Raw genomic sequence first — 22,475 nt, 5'->3', positions numbered from 1 at the left:
CTAAGTGCTTTACAAATACCAAACAATATCAATAAACCTGTCAAGTTCAATCACTTGCTACRTAACATCTCTCTGGTTACAACCTCTGACATTTTCTAAGGTTGATGTAAAATAGGATGCATCTGTCACTAAGAGGTCAACTGATGGCTCTACTTAACCGAAAGGATAACTCTAGAGATAAATCACAAAGTTTCACCACTTTTTTGTACCACCTAAGGTTACTACTGATTCATTATCAAAAATTAATATGCAAAAGATCAAGAGTAAGGCTGGAATCTACTCGAGAACTGGTTTATCTGTGCAGTTTTTATCATCTTTGGTGACTGACAGACTCTATTATTTGTTATTGTCACTAGATGCTCTCGTCTCATCTTCACTTACTTCTGTAATCACTGAGCTCACATTGGATATGGTTAGAGACTGAACCCAATCCCCTGTTAGCATCCTATCCTCTCTCTGGTTCATCATCTCCCATTTTGCAGCTAGTAAAATGCTACCAGACAGACACAATGCAGAACTAGTTTCATTTTTCTCACAGCTACATATCAATATTAATTGGATCAGCACCAAAATCATGTCTAAATTTTCTGTATTTTTGCTACAGCTCACTGACGCTATGCACAAACATAGTGAGGAATGCAAGCAGAGGAGAATATTCTAAGCACTAAATCTAGATCCACAGACTTGATCCTGGTATACTGCTATAGAGGCTCTTACAGAAATGTTTAAATGCTGTTTTTTGCTTAGATTTGGGACAAAAACAATCTGTGAGATGGTGGAATTCCTGATTGACTGGCTCTAGCATCAGCCTGTGCCAAGAGGAAAAGCAGTTTGGAAAGCAGGTCTTTACTAAAATAAAGTCTTCTTATTCCAGTGGAGCCTGCCCTTTCCTCCTCAGGGGTGGGCTCTTCTTGGAGCTGTATGATGTGCCACAAAAGGCAACGCACAAAACCCAGGCACAGTTAGTGCAGCAGCATGTGGGAGGACCTTGAGCAGCACAAGATGTCCCCACACTTTCATGTGCCTTCTAGGAGGAGTCTGCCTCCTGATTCATCTTTTCCTCCTAATACTCAGAGTGTACTAGTTTTTATAAAGCTTATTTACTGTTATTTGTGAGCATCCTTGAAGTGCCTGATATCACATGGAATATTAGGCAGAAAATTAAGCTCTGCATTTGCATCAGCTGGGGCTACAAATGTGCTTAAGCTTGGTCCTTCGCACTGCGGTGACTGTGCAGCTGTCAGAATCCAATGGGCTTCGGGCTCCCAAAYATTGTGTGACCCATCACAAAGTGCCAGCCTCCCTCAGACAGGGATGCAGGGATGTGGTGATGCTCTCAGTGATGAAAATAGGATATCGTGCCAGTAGCTTCAGGGCTGACTCTTCAAGATGGATTTCTTCCTGCTGTAGCTTGAAAGAGCAAAAGCAACCACAAGTGAGGACACAGCTAATGCGAAAGCATGAAGGTCACATACTCCCTCCTAAATAAGATAAACAGCAAATTCTTTGCTGAAGCTGCAGAGGAAATGCAAGCAGCTGTCTGCTTTCTTTATACATTTATAAGTAAACAGGCTATGATCCAGGAAATATCTGCCACCCCAGCTGTACCTGTTCAGCCTGCACTCCTGTTGTCCCAATAGAGAGCACTGTCAAATAAGGAATGGATTTATTTCTCCGTTTAAGAAGAGTTGTTACAATTAAAATTTCAGAGCCAAACACTGCCCTTTCTTAGCTTGCTTTATAAAGGTGTGCATGTATCACAAAGACAGGGCAGAAAATAGCCCCTGGGATCTTACTCTCCTAGAGCAGCTTTATCCTGGGCTGCTCTAGGAGCCGCTTTATCCTGCTTCTGTAATCGAGCATGATGGCATGTGCTTTACTGCTGTTTAATCTCAGTCCCCCAAATCTTCCCCATCTCTTTTGCACCTGGGATTATATCTTCCTGCAATGAACAAATCTAATATTCAGTGAGCATTAATTTGCAATGTGCCATGCCTGAATTGAGCAGAGAAATAAGCCAGTGTTGTTGTTATAAAGACCTGACAGATGGTAGGAGGACCCGCCTTTCTTAATCAAGGCATGCTCAGTAATCAAAGCTAGCTCAAACTTAAAATAAAAAAGAAACCCTACCTAAATGAGGATTAATGGGCTGCATCCTGATCCCTGGTTAGGATAAGTTCTGTAATATTATTCTGTATTGAAAAGGATAATTAAGATCAAAATTGGACCCACCTGGGGCAAAAGTCAGGCACCAGTTAGGTCATASTGTGTATTTCCCTGAAATGAAGGATTCTCCCAGATAGACGTATTTACCTAGTTTAGCTGTAAATATTTCAGAGTTTACACTAGAGTCTCCTGGACAAGTCATTAGCCGATAAAAATCGGCAAAGTTCCATAGACTTTAGTTTCCTTGGAGATATATTAGCTGAGCATTCAGCCCTCCAAACTGTGCAGCTGAAATATAAGACGTGTGGAGCACAGACTTGACCTTTAACTCCATCATATTACTGCTGTTAATTCTAGAGAAGAATGAATGGTTCTCAAGCCCATTTCTSGTAGCAAACAAAGCCCCCTGAATTTCCAGCTTCAATATGTATAGCATTTGAAATGTTTCCCTTAAGGGAAAAGAAAGAGCTAATTTTTCTTCAGTGAGTATGACAAGGATACATTCTCGTTCCTTCAGAGTGATTAACAGTACAGGAATAAAACATTACCTTGAAAAATCCTGAGTGCCCCATACACATACAATCCTATACATAAGAATTGCTATCCAGAATGAAAGAGTTTGGGTAAGAGAACCAATGTAATAAAAGCACTTCTGGGGCATTGACATTTAAGCACAGTTCAGTGYGTTAAGCGCCGGGAGTTTAACCACACTGTTTCTTTCTCTTTTTGCTGTCTTACAGACTCACAGGCTGAATACAAATCCTTGATCTGCAGCTTCCACAAACACATCCACAGCTAAAATGGCAGAAGATGCTGATATGCGCAATGAGTTGGAAGAAATGCAGCGGCGTGCCGACCAGCTTGCTGATGAAGTGAGGCTCATAACAAATAAGAAACTTGGGGTTCTTTCTGTATGGGAGGCACATCCAGAAACAGAAGCAGAGCTGGCTAAAGACATATAGGGTTGACTCTGTTTTCCATCAGCTTTATTCCAGGGAAAGCTGACTCCCCTTCAACTCCTGCTCTCTCCAGTGGCAACAGACAGTAACTCAGCCAAAGGCACTCAGTCGCTCCAGAGTTACACTGCTGTCACTGAGAGCAGAATTCCTGCACTTGTCACAGAATTTCTGGGACAAGATCCTTGTGGAATAGAGATAAATGGGGACAAAAATTAATCACGTCTCTAGATTACTAGACACGTAGACTAGACAGTCTAGATTACTGATCACATGTTTGGTCTAGGTATTGGGGTCTGCATAAATTTGGCTGACCTCAGAACGAAAAGCAGCAATTTTTTTCTGAAGGTTCCTTCAATTTGCCAAATATATGGAATCTGAAATTTTTAGCTGAAAAACATGGATTTTGTTTTCAGAACTGGAACATCAGCTGTTCCAAGTGCGATCACTGAGCATGTAGGCTAAGACGGTGCAAGCACTAAAAACTGCAGCTACCCAGAGACGTGGCAGGAACTACTGCATAACAGATAGCTGAAGAYGAAGAGATCACTAGTACCTGCTGATGGCATGATTTTGAGGGAAGGCAAAGAGCATAGGAAACAATAGTTTCAGCATGAGCCTGCACAGTAGTGGTGGAAACTGTRTCTGCCAAATCTAAGCGTCTTTTCCTCCATTTTTTTCAGTCACTTGAGAGCACTCGTCGAATGCTGCAGCTTGTTGAAGAGGTAAGGACTTACATTTTATTCACACTTCCCTTATGAGCAAAAGTACTGGAGAGTGTGACACAGTGAAGGTTTTTTTATTCACATTGCTAGGGCATGGCCATGGCTTTATATGCCACTCTGTCACTGATTATCCTTATCCCAACCATGAGGGTCATTTAAGACACTGTACCTCAGTTTTCAAGTGTCAAATTGCAGACCAGTTGCTGAGGTACTGTGTTTCAGCCATATCTGAGTATTCATTGAGAGAGACTGTCCAAGACAGACCAAGAAAGAGCCTCTGAAGGTGACCTGAAGTCAGGGACAAATAGCTGAGCTTGCTACAGAGTTCCTGGAGCCTCAAGCTGGCATGACTCTGATGTCATTGCCATAATACTGCAAGTGGGGATGGTGAAAAAGGCCTTTGGTCTGTTTGCCCTGTCATCTCTAAATAGCTCCTTCTACATAAATACTTGCAGCTATTTATAGAGCACCAATCACCACAGCATTTAAGTGCCAATTTCTTATGTATCTTTGAAACATTTATTAGGATTTTGAGGCTCATTAAATGTCATAGATTGACAGCTCTGGAGAATGAAGTTCTCTGTTTTTCTGCAGTGCTGGGAAAGGAGATTCAGGCACAGCCCTCACAGCTAATGCATTTTATACCCACCTGGAGGGAGCACTTCCAAGGGGGAAAAAGTAATTCAGTCAGGCCTCATTTCACAGTCTTGATAATGAAGAGGTTTAAAAGTCTGACATTCCCAAACTCGGTTCAGTTTAGAGTGATCAGCCATCAGGCGGTGAGAAACTTTGGTCCTGCCTGACAGGATGTATTATTTTCAGATATCATGCTAGAATTGGTATTGGAGCTAGTGACATTTTTAATCAGGCTCTTCAGGACTGACAGTCCCAGCAGAGTGACAACTGTGGGAGTCTCAAGCAAAGATAATGTGTAGAAAATGACACCAGGTCCCATGTTCATGAATAAACACAAGCCCAGCCTTAGGCTTCACGGCCTTGAAATCAATCACGATTGCAGAAATCAATGGAGTTCAGCAGAGACAAAATGAAATTCCTGTGTACAGATAGATAGGCAGATGGATCACTGAACATAGTCAGCATTGGTTTTCTTTCATGCACACTTCAGCTTTGGCTCTCTTATGGCTTGGGCCCCTCCCAGCAGGAGCATGTTCTTGTCTTGTAAGYGACTTGTCTTTTTTCTCTTCACTGCTTAACTATCCGGACATGCCATTTCTAACTATCACATTATTTCAACTTGATGCTGGATGCAGCTCCTGATTAAATAAGATTGTCTCACATGGGTATCTCCACAAATACAAAATAGGAGAGTCTGCTGCCCCAAAATGCCTATGACTTAAATAGATGAGGCAAATGATAAGTGAGAAGAAAGAGGAGCACAGGAAAGGGAAGTGATTTGCCCARGGCCAAACCATCAGTAAATATCAGACCTGTCTCTCCTGAGCCATATTTGTGTGACCTGTGCACTGCTTGAATCTTCGTAACATATTGAACCAACATATTGTGAATGCCACTGAAATTTCAGTATTAAATCACAGCAATTGACAATGTGGAAGGAGAACTGGGACTGCTCAATCTACCAGTGAATTTAAGTAGGACTCCAGTGTTTCTTGGAAGAGCTCAGCATCTCTCAGATTTGACTATTTTTCAGATTCTACATCATCTTCCTATTCAAATACAGAAATTTTTAAACTGGTACTGAGTAGTCAAGGGAATTCTTTTACAAGGAATTGAATATAATTTTCACTAAGGTGACTAGAAAAGACCWTTCAAATTCTTTCTGTGGCCTAGACAGCTGGTTGTTTACTCTGACCCCATTTCCTAGATACTTTTAAAGGAGTGCAGTACTTAGTGGGTGAAAGATTTTATACTGAAGAGATAAATGACAATTGTCTTTAAAATCATACTTGTACTACTCTGGTTTAATAGACAAAAAAAATCCAATTAGACTCAACTTGCTTAGCAGAACCTGTCCAGTGAGTACAGATAGAAAAATGCACAGCTCAGGGAAAGAACARGTTTTATTATGTTCTGTTGATAGAGCAAACCTGTTATTCTTTACTTGGGAAAATGAAACCTCTATGTTTAAACATTATCACATATTCATATGTAGGAACTTGAATCATGGTCAGCTATACTCTGCTTGGTGTTCGGAAAATACAGAACAAATAGATGATTGACTTGGCCTCTGAGAATGATCTCAACAGCACTCTAGAAACAGAGGACTGCAGTCCRCTCACTGAAGCCTTCCAGCAGTACAAGCCACTCTTACATGCTGAACATAGTGTAGGGCACAAAACCAATGTCCCACGAGGACCCTTGTGCTACTTGTCCAAGAAGACTAGACCAAGTTTGGAGAGAATGGACTAAGCCCTGGTGCTAGTCCCAAGGAACATCAGCACGSAAAACTGAGCTGTTCTCCTTGCTGAAGGACCAAATCTGTTACTGCTTCTTATTTTTATTACCCAGCTTTGCAAGGAGTTGATTGTYTCAGTTCTAGCACAACAGGCGAAGTAAAGACGGAATGGTGAGTGGCCATCGTAAAGGAGCCTCTGCTTTGCCCCAAGGCAACTACATACTGGGAAGGTAGATTAAAAAAAACAGTTTGGTCTGTGATGCTGACCATACCCATATAATATATAATTACATCTATGTTAACCAGTGCTCATTAAATGTCATACACTGAGAGGCACTCAGTTACACAGTGCTATAAATAAGTGTATTTTATGGTTCTGCTGTGCAATGTTCCAGTCAAAACATAAAATAAAAATGAACTGAGGCAGAAGAAGTGAGACTAAATRCACAGCTTAAAGCTGGCCTTACTTTCTTGTTCAAACTTTTTACCTCTGAGCTAACTCTATTAAATACAAAATAACACAGCAGGGGAAAAGCAAAGACTCTACTATCATCTTCCAATGAAACCAGCATAACTTACAAAAAAAAAATTGTAGGGGGGAAAAAAGTGGTTTCCAGCTATGATGCAACAAGAGGAAAAAAAAATCAACAAGATCAATACTGCAAAAATCCCAGGCAGAAAGCACTTAGCAAAGGTGCTCTTTGTATATTCGAATCCAAACAGGACTGCTTTCTATTTTTATATGCTAGGGAGTTAGAGTCAAGCTTACTAACATTTCAAAGCTGAAATGGTAAGTTATAAATGTTTAATTTGATAACCTCATGATGCTGACCCTGATGTATGACATTGAACATACAGTATGCCACTTTGCTGACTTACATATACATTATCATCCCTTCATTTGTGATTGGGAAATAAGCTTCCCTGACATTATTATCACAGTCAAAATGTTCTTTAATGATAGTCTAAAGAATACGAAATACAAGATTCTGTTAATTTAGAGTCTGATCTAAAGCTCGTCAAAGCTAATTTTAAAAATCCCTTTGACATCAGTAGCTACTGGAACAGTTCTACTCAGCAAAATATTTTAATCTGTGTATTTCCACAGAAATATGCATCTGACACAGATGAAGGTGATTCATTATTCTGCTGTCAGTTTTTGCTGCGCAGGATTAACCCCCTTTGTCCTTGTAGACCAGCAGGACAGCACTGGAGCCACCGACATTGTGCTAAGTGCAATTAGGCCACAGAACTCCAGGAGAGCTATACAGATTCGTATCAGCTGAGGGTCTAAACTACAGGGTGAACAAACAGGGCAAAGAGAACCAACATGACTSTTTAATCAGGCATAAACAGACATTACAGCCCTAACAGGGTGGCAGTGAGCTTGGAACAGGAACTGAGGAGATGCATTAGAACGGATGACTAAAAAATGTTTCTCTGACCACACTTTTGTCTTCAGRGAGTCGACACTTCTCTTTAGTTTCTCTGTGAACTGCCAGGAATGTCAGCCTGTCCTGGTATATAATTTTCTGTACTAATTTATTCAAAACAAACTCTACAATCTATACTGATTGAAGCAAAATTCCTCACTGAAGTGGAATTTTGTTTTTCACATAACAGAGAGCATATAGTTGTTTTCCAGGGTACTTCCTGAAACGAACAGAAAGTGATTTCTGTAATTTGGAATCTCTGTCTGATACATCAYTCCTTCATACTGATACACAAATTACGCCTAGAGCTTAAACAAAGCTGGAGTAGTTGTCTTTTCTAGCTGGCATGGGTAGGACACAACATCCTGTGCTTCTGGAATGACCGAGGGRCCTTTTCAGAAGTCATTCCAATTCCCTTCCTAGCTCTATTCCCACTTTGGGAAATAACGTGACATAATAGTAATAAGAAGAAATGATACAGCAAGGCATCTCCCCTTAAAGTGCTACCAAATTTCAGTGAAATTCTTGTCATTGACTTCAGCGGGCTTTGAGTGAGACGTTAATAACAGAAAGGTTTAAAAAGCTGTTAGAGAAGTGAAGTTAATGTATACCACAGCCTCTACCAGGGGTCCAAATTTTGTTGTTAAACAGGCTTCACTGAAGCACTGTAAGACTTTGAATGATGTAGAAGTTGAATGAAGCTCAGAGTTCTTAAATCATAGGCTACAGCTTTCTAATCAATAATCCCAGTGCTTAGACCGTGGTCCAGCAAAGAACTCAGGCATGGGCTTCACAAAAGATACGGCGAATCTCACTGTCAGCAATGGGGTTCACATAGTTAAACACAAACGAGTACTCTTTGTTGCTTTGACTTTATTCAAAACACTAGAGTTTAGTGTTATTTAAAGGTAGAAGGACACGGACTTACTCTGTTTCGTAAACTCTGTAGGGTCAATATTCAATGTGTTATCGAATTTTTAAAAATCAGTTATAGCCTCCCATTCAGTAGGGTCCCAGGAGCAGCAAAGCACCCGATACCACAGATTTGTCACTCAAAACTCTCCCACTGCCTTCCCTAGAAAGCATCTTGTGTGGGACCACCACAGGAGAGGGGCCTTTGCCACCACCATCTGAGAAGCCTTTCATCTTGTACACAAAACATGTCAGTTCCTCCACTTCRCAGAAAAGCAGTTGGTAACACATGACAGTCTCCATGGAAATCAAAGACTGGAAGGACACAAGGACTGACCTACCATTTCTAGACTTAAGGCTCAGTATGTTTGATAGATGTATGGGAAAGATTATATAGTCTACTGTTGGCGATATACATGCTTTATGGATAAACAGAGGAACTCCAGAGCTGTCAGTTTAATGCCTTAATAAAAGAAATATATTCTATGCTATAGACAGAAGTGTAGGAAAAATGTTTGTTGTTCCATGGCAAAACCTGGCAGTTCAAATTCTCTTCTCAAATACAATGGGAAAACAAAGAGAGTCAAAAGTAAATCTGAATACAGAGGGCGTTACATTCATAGATTTGAAAGCTGGATTAAAATGGGACACGCTCCATGAACTCTGTAGTGTTCTATCAAAGATGTATTTTTCATCCCACTYTGGCCTGAACCACCATAAGAATCTTGTTTTTTGAGAAACTTTATTTTGCAGCAAACTGAACAAAGGATTGGAGGGTCTTAACAAATTCCACAATCATGTAGGAAGAAATAAAGGCCYTATTCCTTGGGAAAGTTTATCATTAGCACAAATTTTCATAACGTGGATGTTGCTGCAGTTCTACTGATTTACAGCTTCCCACATAGGATTTTGTTCATGTTTATGAGCAGGGTATGTGGAGTGGGAACTTCCCAGCACTGTCACCCTGCCACTGCCRTGATGGCAGCTCTTCCACAATCCTGTTACCAAGGTTTTATGATCAGCCGTTGTAAAACATGTTCTTCTGGGCTGGCACTTAGCAAACACAGATTTCGTCACCTCCTGTTACATGCTCTCTAAGCAACCAGTTCAAGTGTATTAGCTGACACCTGCTCCTATTGAGACCAAGGGGAATTTCCATGATAGTTTTAGTGCAGAAAATGCCAACATTTTCCATGGTGGAGAATCCATCCCATTAGCCCCAAATGCACTGGTGTGGCACCTTTTCTTCCTCTGTATTCCTTTAAATGAAGAGGGTTTGAGACTTCCAGTGATACCTTAGTCTGCTGTTACTCAGGGTCAGACATGCAGTGTTTCTCCTCTGTTCAGATACCTGGATGATGAGCATATTTTCAGAAAAGTTCTGTATTTACAAGTGTGTTGGGTTCTGAGCTGTCTAAGATTGGTCACAATGCAGATCTGAAACATTTAGGGAAGTCTGGATCTATTTAAAAAGCACAAATATGATTGGTAATATTTTTTAATTGGCTTTACACAGTTATTTTTTGTGAAAAACCTGACAATTAGAGCTTAATAGAAACTTGGAACAGGAGGCGATTGTCACTTGATGCCTGATTCACTTCTCATCTTTGACAGTGAGCATCTTTTATTACCTTCAATATGTTTTGGATTAAACCTCAGATGCAGAAAAGTGTATTTAATTCACATTAGTATTAATGCTGTGGAAAGCTGAGCTACAGCTATCTTCTTAAGAGATACGGTATTACCTGAAAAAAGGAAATGGCATGATGGTCAGGTAAATAGAAGAAAATTGTGCCTCTTCTGCTCTGTGCAAGGATTTAATACAAAATACAAACCATAACATTTTTGTTAAGTCCTTCCATAAGGAAGGACTAATTGCMGAGTCCTCCTCTCAGCAAAGCTCTCATTCAGGTCACTGGACATCTTAATTGAATAAAGGCAGTTTGGTCAGATCTTAAAATATCATAGGAAAATAGGGTCAGACAATTCAGTTAACATTTCTTAGCCTGGCTATGTCTGACTTGCAGAAAGCCAACAACTATCAAACTACCAATCGTGGGTTTTCCAAGTCCAGTATCTGGAAGGGCCCARTGTCAGATTTCATCCATATTTACCCAAATCCAAGATGCTCAGGATTTAAGCAGCTTCCTTGCATTTGCATGAGATGTATTTTTTAAATACATATCAGGGTAAGACATCCCTGCATACCATGGGGCAAGAGTACATAGAGAGAGCAGTAGCAAGCTGCTGCACATCAGATGCTTAGAAGATCTAACATCTGTAAGATCATTAATGGCTGCTTTGTTACTGTGCATAGGCAAATCTGATGACCTTTGGACATTAAGTTTTCTAAAGGATGCAAAAGAAGCTGGCAGGGGTTCAAGTAAATGCAATATCAGCTTGAAGGGAAAGAAGGAATCAGCAATTACCCAGTAGAACAACTGACCCAATGAGCAATAGGGCCCAGGGGACTAYGGGGAGGAAGCAGGTGGATTTTTCTCTCCACTTAGCAATTCATATAAGTAAAAACACAGCGGAGCCAAGCAGGCTGCACATATGTGATGTTTTYCCCAGCTTCTACAGTGAAGCAGACATTAAAGACAAGAATGGGAGTGTAATGAGAGGTGGATATAAGAGTGCAGCAAGAGACATCTTGTATCTCTCTTGAACAGAGCAGTACACTATTGAAGCACCAGCTGCACCAGCCAACTGCTCCTTGAGTGAGAAAGTCAGGCATGTAGCTGAGCCAACGTGTGGAGCTTGCAGCCAGCCTGCATCGGAGGGCTGAGAGAGTATGGACCGGGCTGCTGACTGCCTGAAAGACGTCACTGCTCCCAGACAAACAAGTGACGGCAGTGAGGAGGGCAGTTGRAAGGAAGGATAATACTAAGTCCTTAATTTGCTTCAAGGAGACAGGATGGCTTGCAACACAAGCGGGACAGTCAGGACTCCAGGTTTTGGTTCTCAAGCTCCTGTGCCATTGTGGGCAAGCAACTTCATCTCCCTTGGCCTCCGCAAAATGGAGACCATGATCCTTATCTACTTCAAAGGGGTCTTGGTGGTGTCATGTTCAGGGAAGCAGTTGAATTACTATGGCACATGCCCAGGTAATTCCACTGGCACGATGTTACTATGGCACATGCCCAGGTAATTCCACTGGCACGATGCACAGACGACTTACTTCATCTGTTATCGAAACGCAGCAGTCACAAGAACTTTCAGACTATTAATTATTCACAGACATCATCACTGCTGTAAGCAGAATGAAGCTAGTTTTTGCTTAGTAATTAAAAGGGAGCTAATATGATCTGTGATATAACTTAGTATCATAGCATCCAGGAACCTGAGATACCTGATCACATCTCACAGTGATGATAATGTATACAAAACTGTATTTGTGAAAGGTGCCTTGCTGCTAGTTTAGACAGATGGGACCCCTAAAAGTGCTCAGCTTTGCTCAAATTCTGCTCCCAGCAAAGAYGATGCTAAAATTCCCAAGAACCTCAATGGGAGCAGGGGTAGGATCAGTATATGTGTTTTGAAAATCTTGCCTTCAAATTGGATCCAAATTCTATAGATATTAAAAGTGTCCACTGGCTGAATTGAAACTTGGCTCAAGCCTTTATCTATTAGATCTTTGAGCCAAAAAAATGGCTTAATCCTACAAAACATTAGCCTGCTTTAAGATGGAAGCCTTAGGAGACAAGCTTTTTGACTTCTTGGAAGGAAAGGGCTTAGTTGCAAGGGTATGTACAAGTCACTATGCCTCCTTATCAAACATATTTGTGACAGCTATTTTCCCTGGGAATTTCTCCTGTGGGATGAACATACATCTGCAGCATGACCATTCTCTTCTTCCCTTCTCCCACTTCAGGGAACATGGAGATAAACCTGGAGATAAACCCTCTTTTTAGAAATGATTCTTGCATAAAATGATTATTTTAATCTCAAGGTCTGGAAATTTCTCATTTCTGCAGTAGTTCAGCATGGCATTGAATCCTAAAGGGCTGATGATACAACAGAGAACACCCAGTTCCCTTTATAGTATTCACTCATATAAGGGTTTCAGATTATATAACCAGCCCCTTACGACCTTGCCATTCCTTTCACTGTTTTTCTTTTGTCTTCCTGTGTCCCATACCTAGGACTGAGTATTCCCTCACTGATCTCTCTTTCTCTCTCCCTCTCTCTCTTCCTTTTTCTCCCCCTCTCTCTCCTAACCTTGCTACCACTATCGGGATGTAGAGTAAAGATGCTGGTATCAGGACTTTGGTTATGTTGGATGAGCAAGGAGGTAAGTTCAGATTGCTTCAGTAAGGAAGTATAACCATTCACAAAGTACTGTATTAACTGTGTACAATTACAAAAATAAGGGCCATAAAATGTCTGTGTAGCTGTGCATGAGAATTCAAGAATCTCTCTGTTTTTAGCTGTGTTGTCTAATAGAGGAACATAAAATAACTGCATAAGAGTCTGTACTTATTTTGATCTGTTTCCCATTAATGTCAAAGGGACCTGCAGGCTGAACTCATCAAAATCATAATTTTTTTAGTGGGTTGTGGGTCAAGAGCCAACAAAATGATGAGAAGATTTGCCTTCATAAATGTGAAATCCAGCATTATTTACACAGGTGCTACATAATTTTCTCTCTTGTCCTAGCTACAAGTGAAACATGCAATAAATGCATCCAAAGAAAGGATAAAACAGATACAGTTCACGTAACATTCAGTTGCTTTTTGTTCACTCTCAGTGAAGGTAACAGGAGCTTAACATCAGAAGCCATAGGACGACTGGTTCATTATAATTCACCATATATGAGCTTTAACATTCAGAGGAGACCCAGGCTGGATGACACTGACAAATCTATTCAGTACAATCCCAGAAAATTACACTTTTGCTCTTCATAATATTAAAAAGCAGTGGATTTTTTTTTTCTGCAACAAAACTATTAAGTCTCCATTCGCAGTAGACCCACAGGAACAACAAAATGGTGACTCCAAAGAGAAGTTCATCAACACAGTATAAACTTCTACTGCTCTAAATCAAACCAATCAAACCAGCTAAATCAAACCAGCTTCCAATGAGCCCTTGTTATTATTTAGCATGTGGCACAATATGAAGCAGTATTAGGAACAGTTTTTTAGAGGGGCAAGGCTATATTACACAGCAAGCCCAGGTAACGACTATAGACAAAAGTACCRGATTCTTAGAAAACGGACTACATAACCTGATAGGCCATATGTAATTTCCCTGCTTCTCTGGCACTGAAATGAATGAAAAGTAATAGCAGGACCTAAACAAAGATTATTTTCTCCTGTTTGCTTTTACATGGATGTCTCATTGCTTTTTTTYCCCCCCCCTCTTAAGGAAAAGAATTTATCCTAACCAATTTGTCTCATGAATGTGTCTAGACAAGGAAAATATTAAAGAGAATATTTTGGTGCCTTTGAACTTCTTCTATTTCCAGAATAAAGGTGGTAAAAAGACTACCAATGAATACAGAAAACCAAGGATCAGTTGTGTTGAAACAGACACAGCACCTGTTTAAATAATGTTTTTTTGTTTCAGAAGTGAATTATACATTTAAAATAAATCAGAAATATTGTCAGAGAAATCCTATAAATATCTAGGTGGCTCTAGAAATGTAATTCACAGGCAGAACAGGAGAGACCTCAGTGGTATCTAAAACTTTGCTTCTGTTAACTCTTGGGAAAGCATGTTCCTAGGGTTTTTTACCTGTTATTTTTCACAATTTTGTAGGCCTTTTATTTTGCTTTTAACTTTGATTTTTGATTTTTTTTTTTACTTTAGAGTTCTACTATTGCTAAACCCCTGCATGCACAAGTTGTCACACTGACTCTGAAATCACTAGTCATGCTAGGGAGGAGTGTCGATGTGAGCAAAGGAGCTGATGCTGGACACCCTGAACTCTCTAGAGTCCAGGAAACTCAGTAAACCTGAAATGCATATTGTATGATCAGGGATGGAAGTAGCCAATACTTACAGGAAAAAAAGCAGACAACTTAAAAGCCTCCTTAAACTGGTTATGGTCACGCCTTAAGTGGCTCAGTGCATTAAGCTTATAATTACACTTTATGGGTTTCTCAAGTAAAACAGCCTAACAATGCTGCAAACCCTGGGAATATTGCAATCATTGTACTATGTTAAGTGTTTGATTACATTTTGGCCATAAGTAGCTCTAATAATGCCTAAATATATATGTATTTTTTTTAGTGGTGAAGGACTTATTATATTACTGGGCAAAATACACTAATAATGATTTTGAAACCTCTGTAATTAATGCAATATGTACAACGCATGGATGTCTCAGCAGATTATCAGATTAAGGAAATCATTTGCTAACACTGCCATGTGATCTCTTTTCAGCTGACTGCACAAGTGTCACTTAAGATTATTAGGTGTTACATAGACAAAGACCATGACACTGATCTTTCCAGTGGGCGGCAAGCAGAGTATCTAATCTTCACAGTTGCTCAAAGCTCTGTTTTGAGGGTTTTTAGAAAATTTGTTTGCTTTGAAGTTATATATACTTTATGAGTAAAATTTCTTTGAGCCAATAGCACAGAGCAGAACTCATTTTCTGACTTTAATAAGCAAAAGTCTTTGGGACCATAAGGAAAAAAGTCAATGTAATTTTACAATAATAGATATTCATATAGTCTAGCCAGTTTAGCTAGTTCCTGTTGCCTAGAAGAGTTCAGTACATCTGGCTGCCCAGCAGGCCGCAGAGTATATTACAGCCCTACAGAAATATGGAACTTCACAAGAGCTTTCGTTACTCCTTTTTCACAGAGAATGGGACTGCCATGAAAATTAGAGACCTCCTCCAGTACCCTTTGAAGTCACTGAAAATCTTTGCATGAATCTGAGTGGGCTTTTGGAATAGCCCCTCTCCAATCCCAAAAGTTCTTTATAACTTTTTGGGCCAGGTGTTCTCATTTCAACACTGTCCTTCTCCTGCAGAGCCCCCAGGGGATAGCTAAGAGGTTAAGTTCTCCTTGTTGAAATTCTACATTAGTGAGAAAGTCTTTCTCAGAGCCTATCTACATCCATAATGCTTACATTTTTTAAATCTGGCCTTGGGACACACTCTCCTGTGTGTGTGTGTGTGTACACACATTTTAAACAAATGTGTTTACATTTGATACTAAAAAATAGTCATACTGCAAATTATTATTGTGTAGTGGCAGTTGCTGTGCTTCATTACATGTATCTTCAAAACATGCTAGCTTAGGAAAATGTTAACATTTGGATGTGTTAATATTCTGTTGGTTAAAAGCAGACAATAAAAAATGAAGCTGATAGTACAATGCAAGGATTTGAAGATAAACTTGGCTTTTACACATAGCAGGAGGTCCCAGAGCTGTAGCCCCTCTTCCTCCAAAGGAGCAAATCTCTGTCCTTCTCAGAATCTCCCATCACTTGGGGAGTATTGGCAGGCAGAGCTATTCAGACCTTTGAGGATGTCTGAGTAATGATGTCTTTGTGCAGTATATTACAAAGGAATTTCATTCTTCTTGTATTGAAAGTGCTGGGGAAATGTTTCCACTAACAGTAATAACAGCACAGCCAAGACAAGACAGAGGAATATCCTCAACTGTCTTTGATAAACGACAATGAAAATGCCACAGCAATGGAAATTTTCTCCCTGCAGCACAGCACTTGCAAATGCTCAACCACCAATGCCAATAAACACAGAGCGTAGCTTAATATACCAAGCTGCATAATGCAAACTTAAGAAACTWGTGTCTGTCCCCTCTGGACAGGTAGACCCAAAGTAGCTAGAATACACCCACAACTAGTCTATCAACTTCTTAGTGAAGTGAGTCAATGTAACACAGTCTGAACAGATTGTCAAAACATAGTATTTTATGATTAAAAATTCCTGCTTCTGGCTTTCATCTCCAATAAGCTAGGACAAATAGCTGAGAAACTAAGATTCAGAAACAAGTAAACTCCACCAGTGCCTTGGATTCACTGCAGATTTGTGCTTCAGATTAAGTTGAAGTATGGAGATAAAACGTTTGGCATAACTGGGAGACTCTACATGCAAAAGGATTAAGACCTCATATCTCAGTGCCCATGCTAGCTGAAGTCTCTACAGTTTTTGCCAAATGGGGTATGGCTGACCTGCTTCTATGTCACTAAAGAAATGACTGCAGTAACTACAAAGATAACAAGAATTTCTTTCCACCATAGAGCAAAACAACATTCCCATGTGGGGGAGTCCTTCCCAAGCCTACGTCGATTCAGTACCTACCACGAAACAGATAAGCAGTGAGATGCCAGAGGCTGAGTTACTAAAGGTGTTCCAACAACACCTAGGCACAGGTCTTGTGCTCCACAGAGGGAGTCAGGTGAAATATCAGTTGTCTGATGGAGAACTGCCTCAAATTTTACTCTTGACAAGGTGCTGTAAAGAGTCCCAGAAGTGAGCAAGGCTTCAGACCTGAGCTTTGTTTTTTCCACCCAATGACATAAATCCTCAAGGTTTGTTGAGCTCATCCACAACTGCAGACAAGCAGATAGTGCTGACATCAGGAAAATGGGCTTTGGCATCAGTCATTACAGTCTCCATCACCTCTGTGCTGTAATTACTATAACCCTCTGCACCCTGGGCTGACCCCAGGAAGCTGACACTATAAGGAACTCCAGCTTTCTAGAACATAGCAGCATCCCATATGTAGTGCATATTCATTTTTCCACCATGAGTAAGCAGACAATAAAATAATAAACACCTAAATATACATTTCTTGTCCTTCTACCGATGGTGTTAGGATACTGGAAGGACAAAAAGCAAACATCCCTTAATCCACCTTGAAACTCACACTAGCAATCTAATTTCCCTGTGCAGGAAATGAGGATTTCTATTGAGAGATGATACTTTTAGATTATAGGATAGACAGATAGATAGATAGACATTCCAACGTCTTGCAGGTTACCCTTTCAGTTCATACCAGAACAAGTCTATTAAGACTGAAAGAGCTGATCAGAGTCAGAAATGGTTTGCTAATTAGTGAAAATAATGATAGGTATTGACTATTTCAAATTTTACAGAGAAAATGGCATTGGTTGTGTTGAAACTGTAACTGCGGAAGAAAAGAGAGCACAAACCCCYTCAAAAGCCGTTTGTGCCTTGCCCATTGTTATTTTTAGCCCAGCAAGACATGGTTTCACAAGCACTCCCAACAGCTTTCTTCCACTCATATGCATGCTTAGCAATGCCTTTCAAAGAAGAGCTAGGTCAAGACTCAGGATTTTTGAAAAGGTCGTCCTAGAAATGTAGCTCAATCCAATCTGATTTTCCTTTGTGGAAAATGGGATCACTGAGTATCACTGAAAGTAGTTAATCTGCTGACTCTCCTTCAAACGCAGCCCTCTTGTATGCAATTATGATTACAATATGCTCTTAAACGTCCTTTTTTAAATTAAAATTGTCCTTGGTGGAGGTTGCTTTGTTGCACAATACTCCAGGCAGAAGACCAAGTTCCCCTCTCTAAAAGCACTTAAATAACATTTGAGAAGCACAGGCCCCAGATCCTGGACACTAATTAAGGAAAAAATCTTATAAATTGCAGACAAGGTTGTAAAGGTGGAATAATACTACAGCTGCTCTGTGTTGGTCCTGCATCCAACACTGTGCTAAGAGCCCTTTGCAACTCAAGGGACCACAGGAACAACTAAGGGATACCCTTGCCACAGCTTCCTCCTCCCAGCCGCTCACCCCAGGTCAGTCACATAGAGGGGGTTTTTCGAGCTCTTACAGCTGATGCRGTAATACTTGAGGATTTCACACTTGGTGCTACACCTGGGATATAACAAGCTAGCTTCAGGGATATTTTGCCTGGCAGAGGAACACAATGCCACTGTAAGGCTAATAAGACTAGTTTATGGTCTCTCAATTGCTTATACTGTTAATGCATAAATAGTTTACAAGTCTAATGATAGAAGTATAAAAATAGATTTGCATGTTTCTTAAGACATGCCATCAGTTTGCTATAAGCTCTGGAAGCAGATATATGGCCACCATTTGTGAATCAAAGCTTCCTGGGGGGGGGGGGAAGTAAATCTCAATAAAAAATTCCTCTTATGTACATTCTGCCTCGAGATTAAGACAATGCCAGTTCTTATATATCATATATATATAGTGCATGTGTGTGTATATATATATATTTATACACATATATACACATACAAAAACATATCTAGAGATGCAGTTTGTCTAAAGAATAGTGCAACAAACCATCAAAAGATAGAAGCCTGATCTTGATCTCTCGGAGATGTGAACTTTCACAGTTTCTTGGCAGTATATGCCAGCAAAATGTCTTCMCTAAACCTTTTAACACAACACACAAAATCAGAATAGGGAAAATCTAAGAAAATTGATATTAAATTAACCTTTTGATAGCTATGTAATTTCTTTTATGTGATTTCTTACATTTCTTATAATGATTCATTCTGGGCCAGATTTTAATATCAGTTATACCAAAACAGCTCCAGAGTGACCYCATTAAATTAATTTCTCTGTAATATTTATGACTCTGTAATGGTAGAAAATACGATTCATGAATCCATTTACTCGCACATGGGACCAGATCTGTGGCAGGTATAAACTGGTGTTGCTGCATGAAGACAGTATAACTATGCTGATTTAAGCCAGTTAATAATCCATCCCAAAACATTTACAACATGCAAATGGCTTTAGGAGCAGCAACCAGATGTCTGGACTTCTGAGCTACAAATGTCACATGCATTTTTACAATGACGTAAATTTAACAAAATTTAATTTAGCTTTAATGAAAGCTAAATTAGTTGTATTCTCTTCAGAAACAGCATAGGCATCATACACACAAAATATACACAGAGCAAGATTGATTCAGAGTCCTGAAGAGAAGTATAACTTAAAGGAAAGTCTTTGAGTCATGTCAAATATATTCTTCAATTAACATTCACCTACTCAGGCAGAATAGGAAATTGAGAAAGAAAGCTCAAAGAACCCTACTATATATTTGACTTCAGTGAAGCTGTTATCTGAGTAAGGAAACATGCTTAGGCTGGAAGCTGACCAGTAATACATGATCTAGGACTGMTCTCTGCAGTCTTAATGCTTTCTCCTAGTCAGCCAAGGTTAGAGAAGTATAGGCAGTAAAATCAGTGAAACGAAGGTCAGTATCATATGTCCCTCCCAATGACTACTTTGTCAAAATATGCATGTGGAAACAGGACGATTTTAGCTAATAGCCCTGAAAAACGGCCTCTGCAATCACAGTTGTCTCCTCACAAGCAGGAGGAAGCAATTTGCGACTGAGATTTAGCAATTCCTGGTCATGCTGCATGAACCAGTATAAAAGCTGTTCACACTCACACAGTTGCACASGCTTCACACAGCTAGAGCAAGCGCTGCCCAGCTACACAGGAGCAGGCAAGACTGAGTATGTGGGGAGCAGGAGTATCACCTTTTATCACATACTCACACCTCTGATGAGAATGTCTCCTTAAACTGGAATGGCACAAAACCCATTCGGCTAGTTAAATTCATGATCTGTGGGTGCAAACATGAACTAAAGTTTCTGCTCAAGCCTCCAAACCAGCAAACAAAATTGCAATGCATGCTATAACAAAGTCTAACCTCGCATTTCTTTGTTCAGCAGTTTATCTGGCCAAACTTATACAACACATCTCTCAGGTTTCCTTATTAATTTCCTAATCCTTTGCTCATATTAAATGTGCTCCTTTCAGAGAATGTTGCCAGATAATTCTGATCCCCCCAAAATGCATCTTTGGATTCAGGATCTATAATGCCTGCGGTATCAGGAAGCAGGCACATCCAGCTGAGGGGAATGAGAACTGACAGCTGAAAAGCAGACGTAGCTGGCAATACTGATATGGTGTCTCCATCTCAAAGCCCAGCCTCATGCAAGAATTAAATAAACAGCACAAATTCAATATTATAATTATTTCACTTGAATAATTTAGGCTGGGATTTTCAAAGCCCTCTAGGGGTGAGATGCCCAATTCCCATTAAAATTAATTAATTAAAATTAATTTTAATGGGAATTGGGCATCCAAATCCCCCAGACAGCTTTGAAAATCTAAAACTCAATTGTTAATAGAAACCCAAGTAAGAAATTAGACCCCTTCCTATTCCTAAAGAAGTCACGGGGACTTTTGTACTAATATGAATATGCACATCATTTTTTTTCTAAAATGCCTTCCTTTTATTCTGACATGGCTAACCTTACATCAGGAAAGGCATTATATTTCCCCTATAACCTCCTGTGCTGTCTTAGTTCCTGTCCTCTCAGCTCTAATTCTGTGTTTATGTTTTCTCTACTCAATACAAGGYATAGAAATGTAATTGCGTTTTACTGGGATTGCTTTACTCAGTCTTCTTAGGTACAGTGAAAAGTTCCACCACATTGAAATACCACTTCAACTAACTTTTTTATTCCATGTAGTAATATCTGGGTTTGTCTCACATTAAACAAATGGCTGAGCTTTCCAGCAGTGTTAAATGCCTTAGTTACACCAAACTTCATATAGCAACCCTGATCCAGCTGGATCTATGTTTGTTTGCATCAGTGAAGGATCTGGTCTGAAAGTTTTATATTGTGGTGTTCCGTTCCTCTAAGCCGTTTTTCTCAGCTTTAAGATTAGTGAAAAAATTAACACGATAAATTACTCTGAGCTATAGAGCCATTGAGAAAAATCCACATCATGTCAGCCTCAGCAGAAATAAGGAAAATTCTGTTTGATACGAGTGGAGAAACCGAGTGCCTGTGTGTGGCTGGTTATTGGGCTTGTTGATTTGGTCACTTGACCTGGGGCAAATCAGAAGTGACCTCATGGAAAAATGTTAGCCTTTGCTAATGTTTGTTTATGTAAGATCCCTCGGAGTCAGAGACAAAATGTGTCATAGCCAGTGCTCCTCTTTCAGTGGGCACTGGATCAGGTTCCTTAGCTTGCTGCAATTCCTCTATGCTCACTGGGGTAACTCCTAATTTACAGCAGCCCCAAAGAGAAAGAATCAGCCCTGAGGCCATACTCAGATTAGAGATTAATATCCAATACCATCAGAGTGGCAGCTCTCATCTTCCTCAGCCTCTGGAAAAAGGAGTACTTGGACACTGCTCTTTATAGCTCATACCATCTCTGACAGAAGTACTACCAAATCTCTTACTCAATCACTCACTAATTAAAGCAGTTACTCTGCCAAACATCATCTAATTCCAAGGCATTTGTAAGTGTAAGTAATTCAAGTATTTTCCATGGAAGGACACTTCTCTTGTATTAGCATGCATAAATGCAAAATAATAACATTGTATCTTTCTTTCTTTTGGATGTCATTGGTGTCTTAGTAAGTGGATGTATTGTATTATGTTTCTGGACCTTAAAGTTTATAACCCTTCCTTTCTACACCATTACATCTTGTTTAAATTAATATATTTCAAACATCTGCCTCCTTTGTTTTACTCTTCCCATTTTAGTAAAAAACATCTTCAGCATCCAGTCTGGCATACATCCTTGCAACAATGCATCAGTTGAGATTAATGCATTGTAATATCATTATTAATTCAGTTTTACATGGTCATTTTTCATGTTCTGTTGAAGACAAAAGCAAACAAAAATACAATTCATTCCACACTGTCATCCCTTTGTCCTGACCAGAACAACTCGATCGTGTTGAAGAAGGCATGAACCATATCAACCAAGACATGAAGGAGGCCGAGAAAAATTTAAAAGATTTAGGGAAATGCTGTGGCCTTTTCATATGTCCTTGTAACAAGTAGGTACTGGGTACCGGCTCTGCTATGTGGTGTCCAGTTTTTTGTCACAGTGAATGTCTGAAGTTTTTGTCTTTTTTTTCTTTGTCCTTTTCCATCTGCTT

General features: G+C 39.8%; 1 protein-coding gene across 2 annotated transcripts in view; it reads left to right on the top strand.

Annotated features, from left to right (window-relative positions):
• Positions 1–2,966: 2,966 nt before the first annotated feature.
• The window catches only part of SNAP25 (synaptosome associated protein 25), a 30,092-nt gene continuing 10,583 nt past the window's right edge, over positions 2,967–22,475 (top strand). The window contains exons 1-4 of one of the 2 annotated variants that reach the window (XM_085312042.1): positions 2,967–3,038; positions 3,806–3,847; positions 12,812–12,860; positions 22,256–22,373. In XM_085312042.1, coding sequence (XP_085168168.1) covers positions 2,967–3,038; positions 3,806–3,847; positions 12,812–12,860; positions 22,256–22,373 — 281 coding nt within the window. The remainder of the gene's footprint in view (positions 3,039–3,805; positions 3,848–12,811; positions 12,861–22,255; positions 22,374–22,475) is intronic. The other variant, XM_085312034.1, reaches the window with a different exon arrangement.

Source organism: Rhea americana, unplaced genomic scaffold, assembly GCF_003343005.1.
Source record: "Rhea americana isolate MKP2758 unplaced genomic scaffold, rheAme1 scaffold_109, whole genome shotgun sequence".
Taxonomy (NCBI): Eukaryota; Metazoa; Chordata; class Aves; order Rheiformes; family Rheidae; genus Rhea; species Rhea americana.
Note: the sequence above shows the minus strand (reverse complement) of the source record. Positions and strands in the feature narration are given on the sequence as shown.